The 12,159-nt window shown below is 37.0% G+C and overlaps 1 protein-coding gene across 3 annotated transcripts; it reads right to left on the reverse strand.

Moving 5' to 3' along the window:
- Positions 1–702: 702 nt before the first annotated feature.
- On the reverse strand, positions 703–9,318 carry LOC122060985 (SNF1-related protein kinase regulatory subunit beta-3). Of its 3 annotated transcripts, none has more exons than XM_042624120.1 (4): positions 9,141–9,318; positions 8,490–8,604; positions 1,363–1,406; positions 703–1,280 (listed from the first exon to the last, which is right to left on the reverse strand). In XM_042624120.1, exons 3-4 carry the CDS (start codon positions 1,387–1,389, stop codon positions 954–956), a joined length of 354 nt encoding a protein of 117 aa, XP_042480054.1. In that variant the 5' UTR covers positions 1,390–1,406; positions 8,490–8,604; positions 9,141–9,318; the 3' UTR covers positions 703–953. The 3 variants fall into 3 exon arrangements, with proteins under 3 accessions (XP_042480054.1, XP_042480056.1, XP_042480055.1); XM_042624122.1 differs by lacking the exon at positions 9,141–9,318 and adding an exon at positions 8,925–9,047; XM_042624121.1 differs by lacking the exon at positions 9,141–9,318 and adding an exon at positions 8,805–8,891.
- Between the last annotated feature and the right edge of the window lie 2,841 nt (positions 9,319–12,159).

Here is a 12,159-nt window from a genome sequence, read left to right on the forward strand (position 1 = left end):
GTCAGATTAGTTAGTCACTTCTCGGCAATTTCTTTCCATCATATTTATCGTCATAACAATGGTGTGATTGATACTCTTACTGGTTTTGGTAGACAGCATCGGTTCTTTGTGTCATGATCAATCTCCCCTCCCCCTTTCATTGGAAGGGGCTTTACTGCACAATAGAGGCGGCAGCTCAGATCCAACAAATAACTGATGCTGTCTCTATTGTGCCGAGAACGCCTCTATTGTGCAATGAATATGGAACTAATTTAGGTCAATACTCAAAACAATAAAATCGCTAGTGAGATACTCTTTAAAAGGAGCATCCTCAGTGATGCACGATGAGGATCTTACCGTTTCAGTAGGTCCTGTATTCATACATGGGCGCACCTGATGTAACACTAGCAGTCTTCAATATTAAAAGCTAATCTTTTTACACTTCTTAGAAGCAATGTGCCTTTATTTGGTTTTTTAGCACAGGCAAGTAAACAAGTATGACCTCTTAGGAGTCTTAAAATGATGATCGTGAATCTATCCATAGTTGCTGTAGAAGAAGAGACTTGATCATCAACAATGAAGGCTCAAAGTGACTGCAATTGTCATAGGGAGAAGCATACAATGATTAACCTACTCATGCATATGCACATTATTGTATGCTCTCAATGATCCTCCCTATGAGCAGTTAGAGCACACTTGCCAAACTATCATAATTGTCATGGGTTGATAAGGAAAATATGGACAATATATCTTTATAAACATTTTAAAATCTACTACCATTTTAAATACTCCAGGGAAGAAGCAAGTAAAATATGCAACAATAAGCTCTGGAGCCCAACAAAGTGAACCTAAATTTCATCAGCAGCACCGAGACAGTTAACTTACTTCATTGCTATTTCCCGTATGAGTTCTGCCACAACTATAGTCATGTAAGGAAGGAACAAACCCAAATGAAGGTGATATAAAAATGCACCTCAAGTGCTTGTTCCCCCCGTCCTCTGAATAGGTTTGAACAGCACAACTGTAACAAATTTTGAGCGGAAGCGATGCGTGACCCCGAGTGCTACCACTGATTGTTGGCTCTCCCTGTTCTCGATGTAGAGATGATTAAGAATCACATTTTGTGGCGAAGGAAGAGAGGCAGAGGTATCTCTGCCTGCTGGAAAGCTCAGCAATGTTTGTTGCAAGTGGGGAGGAACAAGAGGTGGGTCCCTTGCCTCATCTTCATTGCCAGGGTACGGGTTATTGTAGCTTGAATCAGGCGACCTTGGAACTTCAAATCCCACCACGCTTACCTCATCCTACATAAAATGTCTCATCAAAATCACAAGGATTGAGTAGTCTAAATAATCAAAGATTAAATTATCAAGGTGCATTGCTTACTTGGTCTTCACCATATGAATTATCCATGATGATACAGAAATGACCTGGATACCAGTGCCCAATCATCAGTAGTTGACATAAGAAGTTAGTAAAGCCAGATGCAAGTTCCATCTTCCATCAGAAATTGTGACAGTGACAAAAGAGCAACCCTCAATGAACAATGTAAACAGAATGATATTTATTACAAGAAAATGTTTAAATAGCTCAAGACTCAAGCAGCAAAAGCAGGAGTAGAGGCACAAAGAGATCAAAAAGTAAGCTACCCTAATGATCGAATGGAAGGTGCCAAAATGGAAAGAAAAATGAGAAGTATAAAGCCTACAGTTTCCACTAACTGCAATATGGCTTATAGAATACCAAGTCACCTTATGCTAGCACCCAGGGTTGTTGGGAAAGGAGAACCTCTGGTGGGAATGGGAAGCAAAGTAATGCAGTTGGTCCAGGAGAAGGCAGAACTCTTCCAGCCACGAGGTCTAATGGTTTCTAGTACAAATGTATAATAAGTTCAAGGCCAAGTCTTGTAAGACCCCAAAGTGAGGAAGCAACAAGTTTCCTTAAGGAGCCTGGATTTGAGGAGAAACAAAAGAAAGCATAGTTGTCAAGGAGCATCATCTAGGCATCCAGGCGTCTTTTTGTTTGATGCAAGAAAGGCGACCACCTTGGCCACCTAGGTGCCCCCCTTGTCACAAGAAAGCATAGTTGTCAAGGAGCATTGTCTAGGCATCCAGGTGTCTTCTTGTTTGATGCAAGAAAGGCGACCACCTTGGCCACCTAGGTGCCCCCCTTGTGGCCTTGTGACAGCATACCTTATATCAATTTTTTGATACTTCATGAGTTTATGTTGATTTATGTTTATGGCTCTGTTTTTTATGAATATGCTTGTACTATATTCAATGCTTTGTTTATTTATGGTTAGTCACATAGGCAAAGAAGTGGAACCCTAAAAAATAAAGGACGTAATGGATATGCTACCACCCAAAACCAAGAAAAAAATCAAGAGATTACTCTGGTAGGATCCAATACATCGGTTGATTTATCACTCAATTAACATTGGTGTCTGAAACAATCTTCAAATTTCTCAAGAAAATGGAATGAGCAATGTCAGCAGGCTTTCAATAAAATCAAATAACATTTGGCGAACCCAACTGTCTTAACACTGCCAATACCAGAGAAACCCCTTATGTTGTACCTATCAATAACAAACACTGAAATGGGGGCAATGTTGGTGCAACATCAGGATGATAAAAGATTTGAGCAAGCAATATGCTATTTCAGTAAAAGTTTCTTGACTACGAGGTCAAGTATACACCTTTGGGGAAGACTTGCACAACACTTATATGGGCTGTAAGGCCCCTAAGGCATTACATGATAAACCATCCCATGATGTTAATGTCAAGGAGGGACCCAATAGAATATCTATTTAACAAGCCAGCATTAAAGGACGACTCACTCAATGGCCTTTGTTACTTTCAGAGTTCGATGTCAAATATGTAACGCAGAATTCAATCAGAGGACAAGTGATTGCTGATCATCTCTCGGTGCATCCAATCCCTAAAACCAGACCTATGGAAGATGTTTTCCCAGATGAAGATCAAAAGACAAAGAAATGGTCTCGCAATTACTCTTCTGTCTCTTCAACGGAGCAGCTAACCATGCGCGTTTAAGCTAAACTTTGAATATACAAACAATGTGGCAAAATATGAAGCTTGCCTCATAGGACTTGAGGCCGCATTGTCGATTGGCCTCAAAAGATTAGAAGTTTATGGAGATTCATCATTTGTTATATGTCAAATGCAACAAAAATGGAAAATGAAGGATGAGAAATTAAGACCATAACAAGATCACGTAGATGCTCTGGCCAAAGAAATCACCTTAAACTATTTACAAAAAGATAACAATCGGTTTGCCGATGCATTGGTACTCTCGCATCCATGGGATGGACTCAACAACTTAAAAGGAGTCCCCTACCCCCAAAACTTTCCCAGCCACCTCAAAACCTTCCCAGAGAATATCAACAGAATAAAATTGATTCTTTACCATTCTTCAAATTTCTCAAATCTTACGCATCAGGATGCACTAGAAAATCCTCAAACCTCCCAATCGAAAAGGTTAAACCTAAAAAAATAGACCAAAAACTCTCTGTCCACCAAAACATCATAACCGAATGGATGCTTCCTTTATAAATCACTAGCCCATATAAATGTGGGGAAGTATGACATGATCCTTAGCCACTCTAAAACAAACACACTGCACATAATCAGTATGCAAGTCTAATATTTTCCACACTTCCAAACTGTTGGAAAGACTAACTTCTCTAAAGTCCTACCAACCAATACCACATACAATATTCATCCACAATTGTGTTCCATTAGTAGAAACATATATCATATTAAACCTCCAAAATTATATTTTTCATTAAGTCTGATCTATATCCAACATCTCAACACACTCATTGCAATCTAATCAAACCTCCTCCCCACACCCACCCCCACCAAAAAAAAAAGAAAAAGAAAAAGAAAAAAAAAAAGAAATAAAGGATAGAAACATGCATTCTTTTCTGCTAGATTGCATCTCTTTTCAAGTCTTATCAAGACAGGATGCCAAATTGATACAGCCTTAGAACCCACCCCATGGGCGATCCCTCAGAAAATTAACAAAAACCTCCCCCTTCAAATTCCTAATCTGCTACTGGTCAGGAAAAAAAAATCAAAACTACTTTTCCATCCTAACCCCAATTAAGAAACTCTTTTTTAAAGTAATCTACAATCCCAAAATTGCTTTGAGATCCCTAAGCATAGCCCAACCAGGAACCTTACACATCATTTGCATCAAGGAAACAAGAGTATCATCAACCGTATACTGCACGTGAGAAATCACCAGAGAACATTAGCTACACTTGGAAATTAAACCCATCAATTTTCTATCCAAAAAACATCTAAGTAGGCCCTTTCACCGCAAACAGGAAGAACTCAGAAAGTGGATCCCTTGTCCTATCCAATGAACAGGTACCCTAATTAGATTAGACAAAGAATAATATCATGAAGTAGTTCACTAGCCTCTCATTTTTTTTTTTTTTCTGGGACCAAAACCTATGTTACCTGGGCACTTCAAATTGTGGGCAGTACATATGCCCAACTCTTCATATAAAATAAGTAAGAATGCAAGAATGGTATCTTTGCTGCACCCAGTTGTATAATAATATCTAACTACTAGACTACATGAATGTTCTCATACTCATGATTTCCTCATCAATTTCTAGTTCCAAAATATCATTTTCATTGCCACTAAAAGCAACTCTCTCATCTGTGAACATTTTCTTCTGGGGTACCATAAGCAAAAGATAGCCATTTGGTCATTGATAATTCCTCAAGGAAATTTACCCCCACCCTCCTCTGGTTGGATCGAACCTATTAAAGCCTCAGAAGCAGGCCAACCACTATCCATATAAGTAACAGAATAATTATTAGCTTCAAGGAACTGATTTAGTTCCTCTGATTATTATTAGATCTAAAGGGTTATTTTCTGATAAAACAGTGATCATAAGGTGGCCTCTAGGCCAACAAACTTGGCATTTAATCTCTCATTAAAAGTAAGTACTTACCATTTATTTATATTCTCACCCAAAATTTAAACTTAATTTATCACCTTATTGACATTGGAAACATAACCTTATATATCCAAACCTACAAATTATCCTCTCAATAAAAAATTAATTACTTAACATTAGAAATTTCATTGATGGTAAATACTCACAATTTGATGCAGGAGTATCCCCAAGAGGTATTATTGGGCTTTGTTTATCTGAGTTTTAAATTGTAATAGGCCAGAAATATAAAGCCTAATGGATAGAGCAATTAGTATCCATGTTTTTGGGAGTTAGTGTCTTGTTCCTTTGGGTTTAAGTCATTGAATGTGAGTAGAAATAGTTGAAAAGTAGTCCTAGTCTAATGGTTAGGTGCCAACTCCTTCGAGTCTCTACATCTTTGGTGTCTTGTTTCTTATATGTTCCTATGAGTAGAAGGCGAAAACATGGACTGAGTATATCCTTGTTTGGACTTTAGATAAAATTATTAAGTCAATTGCAATCAATTTTCATATTTAATAAGGTTTTCTATTAAGTTTCTATTTAGATAATGTAAAGAAGCTTTGACGATGAAAGTAGGCAACGCACGAGGCCCAGATGAGGTCCCAATAGAAGTGTGGAAGTGCTTAGGAATCAATTGTTGATCATGGCTAACCAAGCTATCTAATAAGATTATGAGCACAAGGAAAATGCTAGATGAATGGAGGAGAAGCATTGTGCTTCTGATTTACAAAAATAAAGGTGATATTCAAAGCTGCAATTACTATAGAGGAAATTTACCGAAAAAAAAAAAAACTATAGAGGCAGAAAATTAATGAGTCATACTATGAAATAATGGGAGAGGGTTATTGAAATCCACCTGAAAAAAGAACCTACTATTACAGAGAAAAAATTTGGTTTTATGCAAGGAAGATCCACGAAGTAAGTTATTTACTCACTTAGGATACTTGTCGAAAGATATAGAGATTGCTAAGGATCTCCATATGGTCTTTATTGACTTAGAAAAAGCTTATGATAGAATCCTTAGAGTAATCCGGCAACTACTAGGGAAGACAAGTGTTGCAAGTACATATGTGGATATAATTAAAGATATGTAAGAACTGGGGGGTCAAGGCGGTGAATTCCCAATCACAATTGGGTTACATCAAAGATCAGCTTTAAGGCCCTATTCGTTTGCACTTATTATGGATGAGAATTATCTAGAGACATTCAAGATGAGGTTCCTTGGTATATGTTTCTTTACCAATGATACTATTTTAGTGGATGAAACAAAAGCAGAGATTAACGCCAAGTTGAAGTTATGGAGATCAATATTGGAATCAAAAGATTTTAAGATAAGTAGAATGAAGACAGAGTATATGGTGTGTAACTTTAATTACATTAGGACGGATAGTGAGGTGGTGAAAATTGATGAGAGGGAAGTTCCACAAAGTGATGTGATTGGATCTGCATATGTTCGGTAAAAAGAAGAATCTTCTCCCTTGAGAATAATAAAAAATGAAAAGTATTCAATTGGAATACAAGAACGTGACTGAATTGGGCCTAGTTACTCTTTGGAACAGAGTGGAAGAAGGGAGGAGATTCTCGAACATTTATTTTAGTTTTCTAAGCTCAATCACAAATAAAGAAGGTGATATAAAGGATGATGTTTCACAAAGAATAAAAATAGGATCGAAGAAATGGAGAGGTGAGTTTGGAGAGTTGTGTGATTGACATATTTCTTTCAAACTTAAAAGTAGAATTTTATAGGATAATCAGACGACTGGCTATGATGTATGGTGCAAAATGTTGGGTAGTTAAGAAGTATCATATAGATAAACTCAATGTAGTGGAGATGAGGATGTTAAGATGGATGAGTAGTTAAACAAGGAAGTATAAGGTAAGGAATGATCATATTAGAGCTGATTGGGAGTAGCTCCAATACATGATAAGCTACGAGAAAGTCGTTTAAGGTGGCATGGCCATGTTTAATGGAGGGCTTTGGATGCTCCAACACAGATGAGTGATTTGATTCGGATTGAAGCAACTAAAAGAGCTAAGGGCAAACCTAAAATGATCATAGGAGAAGTGGTGAGGAATGACATGCATTAGGTCTTATGTCAATTATGGTGTCGAATGGAGCTGATTGGAGGGCAAGGATCTGTGTAGCTGATCTCATTTAGTTGGAATAAGACTGAGTTGCTGTTGTAAGGGGACCACTTGTTTAGTTGGTTTCCTTCTATTCTATATATATATATATATATATATTTTGTTCTTCTTCATTTGATAACATTCTTATGCACCACTTTGCAAGCTGAGTTGTTGTTGTAAAGTGACCACTTGTTTAGCTGGTTTCCTTCTATTCTCCTATTCTGTTCTTCATTTGATCCCATTCTTATGTACCAGTTTGATACCCATTATTCTTTAACTGTTTTAGATCGAGTGGAAGGTCATACGGGGATGGGGCTGTAGACCTCGGACATGACAACAAAACTGTTAAAAGTGAACCATAAAGAGGAGTGTTGTGTACTGTTGGATAATGGGATAATGTTGAGTTGTAATCTACTTTTTAGTTATTTACCTTTATCGTAATAACACTTGGATTGTAATTAGATTTAAACTCTTAGGTTTCCTACTAAGAGTAGTTTACTTAATAAAATATAAGAAGATAGCTAGACCAAGATATAAACTTCTTTACAGATTTTGGTTTATTTTGATTTTGTTACAAAACAATGGAATCTACGAGGTTAAGTATCATCCAATCGATGTATTTATTTCAGTAAGTCACTCCATTCCTTCCTTCCTTCAGTTGTTTAACCCTGCATTCCTATTACTGCTGTTTTCTATCATCCTATACAGCATATCTCTTTACCAGTTATTTTCTCTGTCCCGAGTTTCAAACCATCTGTCCCAGCTACTATCACTATTCTGGTTCAACCACAATCGATCATCAGATTTGAACCCAAAGCTGATCTGAAGGTCAGAAAATACTAGCCTGTCATAACTAAATGCCTGAGTAGACCCTATAGCCAAATCGGTTGTAGCCCTAAAGTCAATTCGGATGTAGTTCCCGGCTAATCTGGTCGGTAAATCTTGAGACATCAGATCTTTCCATTAAAACTAATATTGATCCTTCTAATTTCCAGAATTATCTTGATTGTTCTGCCATCTATCCTTCTTATAATCTGAGCCATTGTTCCCTTTAATTGGGCCCATTACCTGCATTCTATATAGGGCCTTTTGGTCCCTCCTGCACACCCATATCTCATCGGTTGATAATAAATTAACAGATGTTAAGTATAATCCCTCTCTCACAAGATGACAGTCTTATCTAAAAGAATCATTCTTTCCCTACCATCTGAGGAATGGTTAAAGCATCAAAAACCCAATTAGTTTCCATGTAAAGATTCCTCTCCATTTATTTTTCAAAATTTGATAAATGAACAGAAGAACAAATAGAAACCCTATCAATGGAATATTTCCGTTTTACAATGCACAGTCATCATCAGGAGGAGGGTACCAATATTAACGACTCCAGAAAATACTAATTTTTGAGAGTGCAAACCTGATTAATCACAGGCTTCAATGCTTGAAAAAACACGGTCAACAGCCTTCTCTTCAAAACAAAAGATATATATGTAGAACCGAGGGGAAAAAAGCCCCGCCCTCCAGATGCTTATCTGCAAATATATCCAAACCAATGTGACATCGAATTGAACCCGTGGAAAAAATATTCAGGGAAAAGATGCGCTTAATAATCTAAAGTTCTAAACCTTGCCAGTAATAATAGGAATAATAATAATCTGTCCTGAAGAAAAAACTTTACAAGTCGCAAAAGGCAAAGAATCCAATGAGACTGAGAAATTAAGAAAAAATTTACCAACACTAAGCACCAATAATAGGGTTTTCTTTGTTTTTGGGGAGAGGTGAGGAGGGGAGGGAGAAGAATTCCAGAATTTCAAACAAAATGAACAGAAAAAATATAAGAATCTGCAAGTACCTATTAAAGAGCTCACGGAATTACTCTCTCTATCTCTCTATAGAATCCACCCAGACAACCCGACAGGAAAACTGAATTAGCATCGAAAGCTCCAAACCAAATACGCCAAGATCCCCCTCCCCACTTCCCTTTCAAAATCAAAACCAAAACCCCTCTCACCCAAAAAAAAATTTGAAAAAAAAAAATCGTACAAAAGTTAAGAATGTGTTTACTTACTATCCAATCCAATATTCCAAGTTCCCCAGCGATAAACAAACTTGCAAGAGACAGTGGAGGAATGGAGGATGATCACTGGTTAGGCGAAGCGAAGCATGCAGAAGGCCGACAGCATTGTTCTTCCGGCGAGAGTGCTCTAACCTTTTCCCTTTTTCGGTAAAGAGAACGAGTGTCATAACCATTAACTAGTTTTTTTTTTCTCGTCACACTAGGCAGAGGAAAGGGATGGATGCCCTTCGTCTACTCGCGCGAGTAGGGTGGTCTAAACCACGCGCTTCCTTAGTGATCGTTACGCGTCACAGTGTGGTTGCTTCCAAAAGTTGAGATTTCAAAAATTGAGGGCAAATATGTCATTTTAGCATCCAAGTTTCACCATCGTTCTTAGTTAATTGACATATGTACCATCGACTGATGACTGTCCTTTTGTTTTTTGTCCTTTTCTCTGGACAAATCTTTTATTATTACATGCATGAGTGAATGATCGATTATTTTCTATTATTTTATGAGAACAGTGTTGGCGTTTTCTACACCTCTTTCATAATATTTTATTTATTTATTTTAATAAAATAAAAGATGTTGCCTACGCGTAGATACAACATAAATAAATTTTTTTATTTTTTTAAAGAGAGAGAAAAAAAAATATATCTACGTAGAGAACACCTCATCTTTATAGACTTTTCCTCAAAATTACATTACGATAGGACGTAGGAAGTACTTCTCTTTCCCTTGTTTTATTATGCATAGAGCATGTTGCAACACGTGTTAACGTGAAAGAATGCGAAAAATCGGCCAAGTTGAAAGTATTTCTGTGTAGTTAAATTAAAAATAAAAAATAAAAAATGGAGGGGTAACTCAGTACTCTTCTCAAGTTAAATCTATATTTTTTGCATTTTAAGAGTTTTAACCGATTAGGTTTGGGTTGGATCTTTCAAGGGCAAGAAGAGATCGTGAGTGAGGCCAATGAGGGTGTGTGAAGGGGTATTTACTTAGATGAGAATTTTTTTTTTTTTTAATTTCCTGGGAGTAACAAAATTTCATGTGCTCCTGGGTCTGGGCACGGAATCCACTTCAGTATGCAATGTTCTTTTTCCTATTTTTTTATTTAATTATGAATTGAAAAGCATGTGCCAACACCCCCAACTAGTAGGACAACATGCAAGGGCATCCAGTGGTGGGAGCTTGATCATTTCACAAACCCTTGTGATTAGAGGGTGTAAGGGGTATTGCCCAAAGAAATGGATATTTTTCTTATGAATTATTTATGCATTTTGGTGATATGCTCAACTTTACTCATATCAGCACCTTTAGAAACACGCCGCTCCCTATCTCTAAGCAATGAAGCACCCATCTCTCTCTCTCTCTCTCTCTCTCTCTCTCTCTCTCTCTTGTCCTCTGAAACAGTTTTAGATTTGGCCATGTGCCAAATTTATTCATGTCTTCTTATGTATAAATTTGTATACCATCCCATACCTCCCATATATATTGTAAATCCATTAAACGAAACTTTATGTTATCACATGGCTAATTTCATCTTGGTAAAATTTGACATGTGAATACATGTCCACAAAACTGAGGTCCTTTCCTCTACCACACAAAAGGATGTTGGGCCCACATAATAAGACCTTGCTACGTAGGTCGTTGTGAAACCAATCCTTAAAAAATATTTATATTTCAATATTCTAAGATTCGAAAAATATATATAAAAAATAAAAATATTGAATTTAAGCACAAGTTTCGTTGGCCTAAAAAAGATTGAGCCCATGCCTACCTATGAATTTTCTGGGGCTGGGCTAGGGTTGAGCCTTCTAGGTGAGCGTGGCCCGGCCCATATTTATATGAGCTTCAATAACTATATTTTTTTTGCTACAACGTAACTTTACAACATAGAATTAGTCGCAAATTGGGCCTAGACCAGCTTTACCTGAGCATCAACAAGCTGGGCCTAGGCTCCAATCTCCCGCCCAACCTTGAGCCAAGCTGGAATATGGTTGAGGATGGAGGACCCGATTTCAATCAAAGTATCTGGATTGGTGTCGGTCCTGGCCGATATCATTATCAATATGGATCATATTGGATGGTTTTACCCTCATCTTTAAAAAGATTCACTTTTTTAGGCTTCCTATGTATCAGTCAGGTGTCGATACTGAGTACCAACGATACCGATACATATCGCTGATGAGACCACCGACAGGGTGCATCAATGTTCTAACAGTTGTGAGAATTTCTTTGGAAATCCTTGGCAAAACCATGAAGCTGCTCAAATGGTACAAGCAGCTGCATGTGGCATCTATGAGTCCAAAGATTAATTAATCTTAATCTTATCACACCTTGGTCATAGAAAATAAAAATAAGAAAAACAAGAACAATATATATATATATATATATATTTTTTTTTTTAATTAAAAACAGATCATGGGTTTGCCCACTAAATTAAAATATAAAGCCAAGCGCATTAGCTTGGTTCTCTGATGAGTCCCCAAACAAATTCTGTGAAAAAAAAAATGGCATTTATGTTTTTAAGGTTGTAACAGCTGAGGGATTTCAGTTGAAGATCTCAAAAAAGGTTTAGAATTAAATTAGTAACAAACACTTAAACAAGTACTTTAACTTTGCAACGACTATAATGAAAATTTCCTAGACATTCCATAATCTTATATAGAAACTGAATTATATGTCACCGTCTCACCGGCATCACCGACTCAGTACCCAAATCCCTGCACATTGTTCATATTCCACAATATTTGGAATCATCCTTTAAGGGTAATAAACACTATCATCTCCTTGCACATGTACACGCTAACGGGCATGATTAATGGGAAGGTGAACACAAGTATTCAGTTTTTCTACACCCATATATTGTGTCTAAACGTAAACATATGCCAAGAGATAGCATCAAATTTCTTCCAGATATATAATATATAATTCTTATCAGAAGACAAAAAATGCAATAGAAAAATCTCTACTAAAGATTCTCATGCATTAAACCTCTAGTCCGTCCATGGAAGCAATCTTTAGTTCC

This window comes from Macadamia integrifolia, chromosome 14, assembly GCF_013358625.1.
Source record: "Macadamia integrifolia cultivar HAES 741 chromosome 14, SCU_Mint_v3, whole genome shotgun sequence".
Lineage (NCBI taxonomy): Eukaryota > Viridiplantae > Streptophyta > Magnoliopsida > Proteales > Proteaceae > Macadamia > Macadamia integrifolia.

Excerpts from the sequence above, each read along its gene's own strand:
- LOC122060985 (XM_042624120.1), bottom strand. The coding sequence starts at position 1,389 with ATGGATAATTCATATGGTGAAGACCAA. Across the intron at positions 1,281-1,362 it reads ATTCATATGGTGAAGACCAA|GATGAGGTAAGCGTGGTGGG; the intron begins GTAAGCAATGCA and ends CATTTTATGTAG.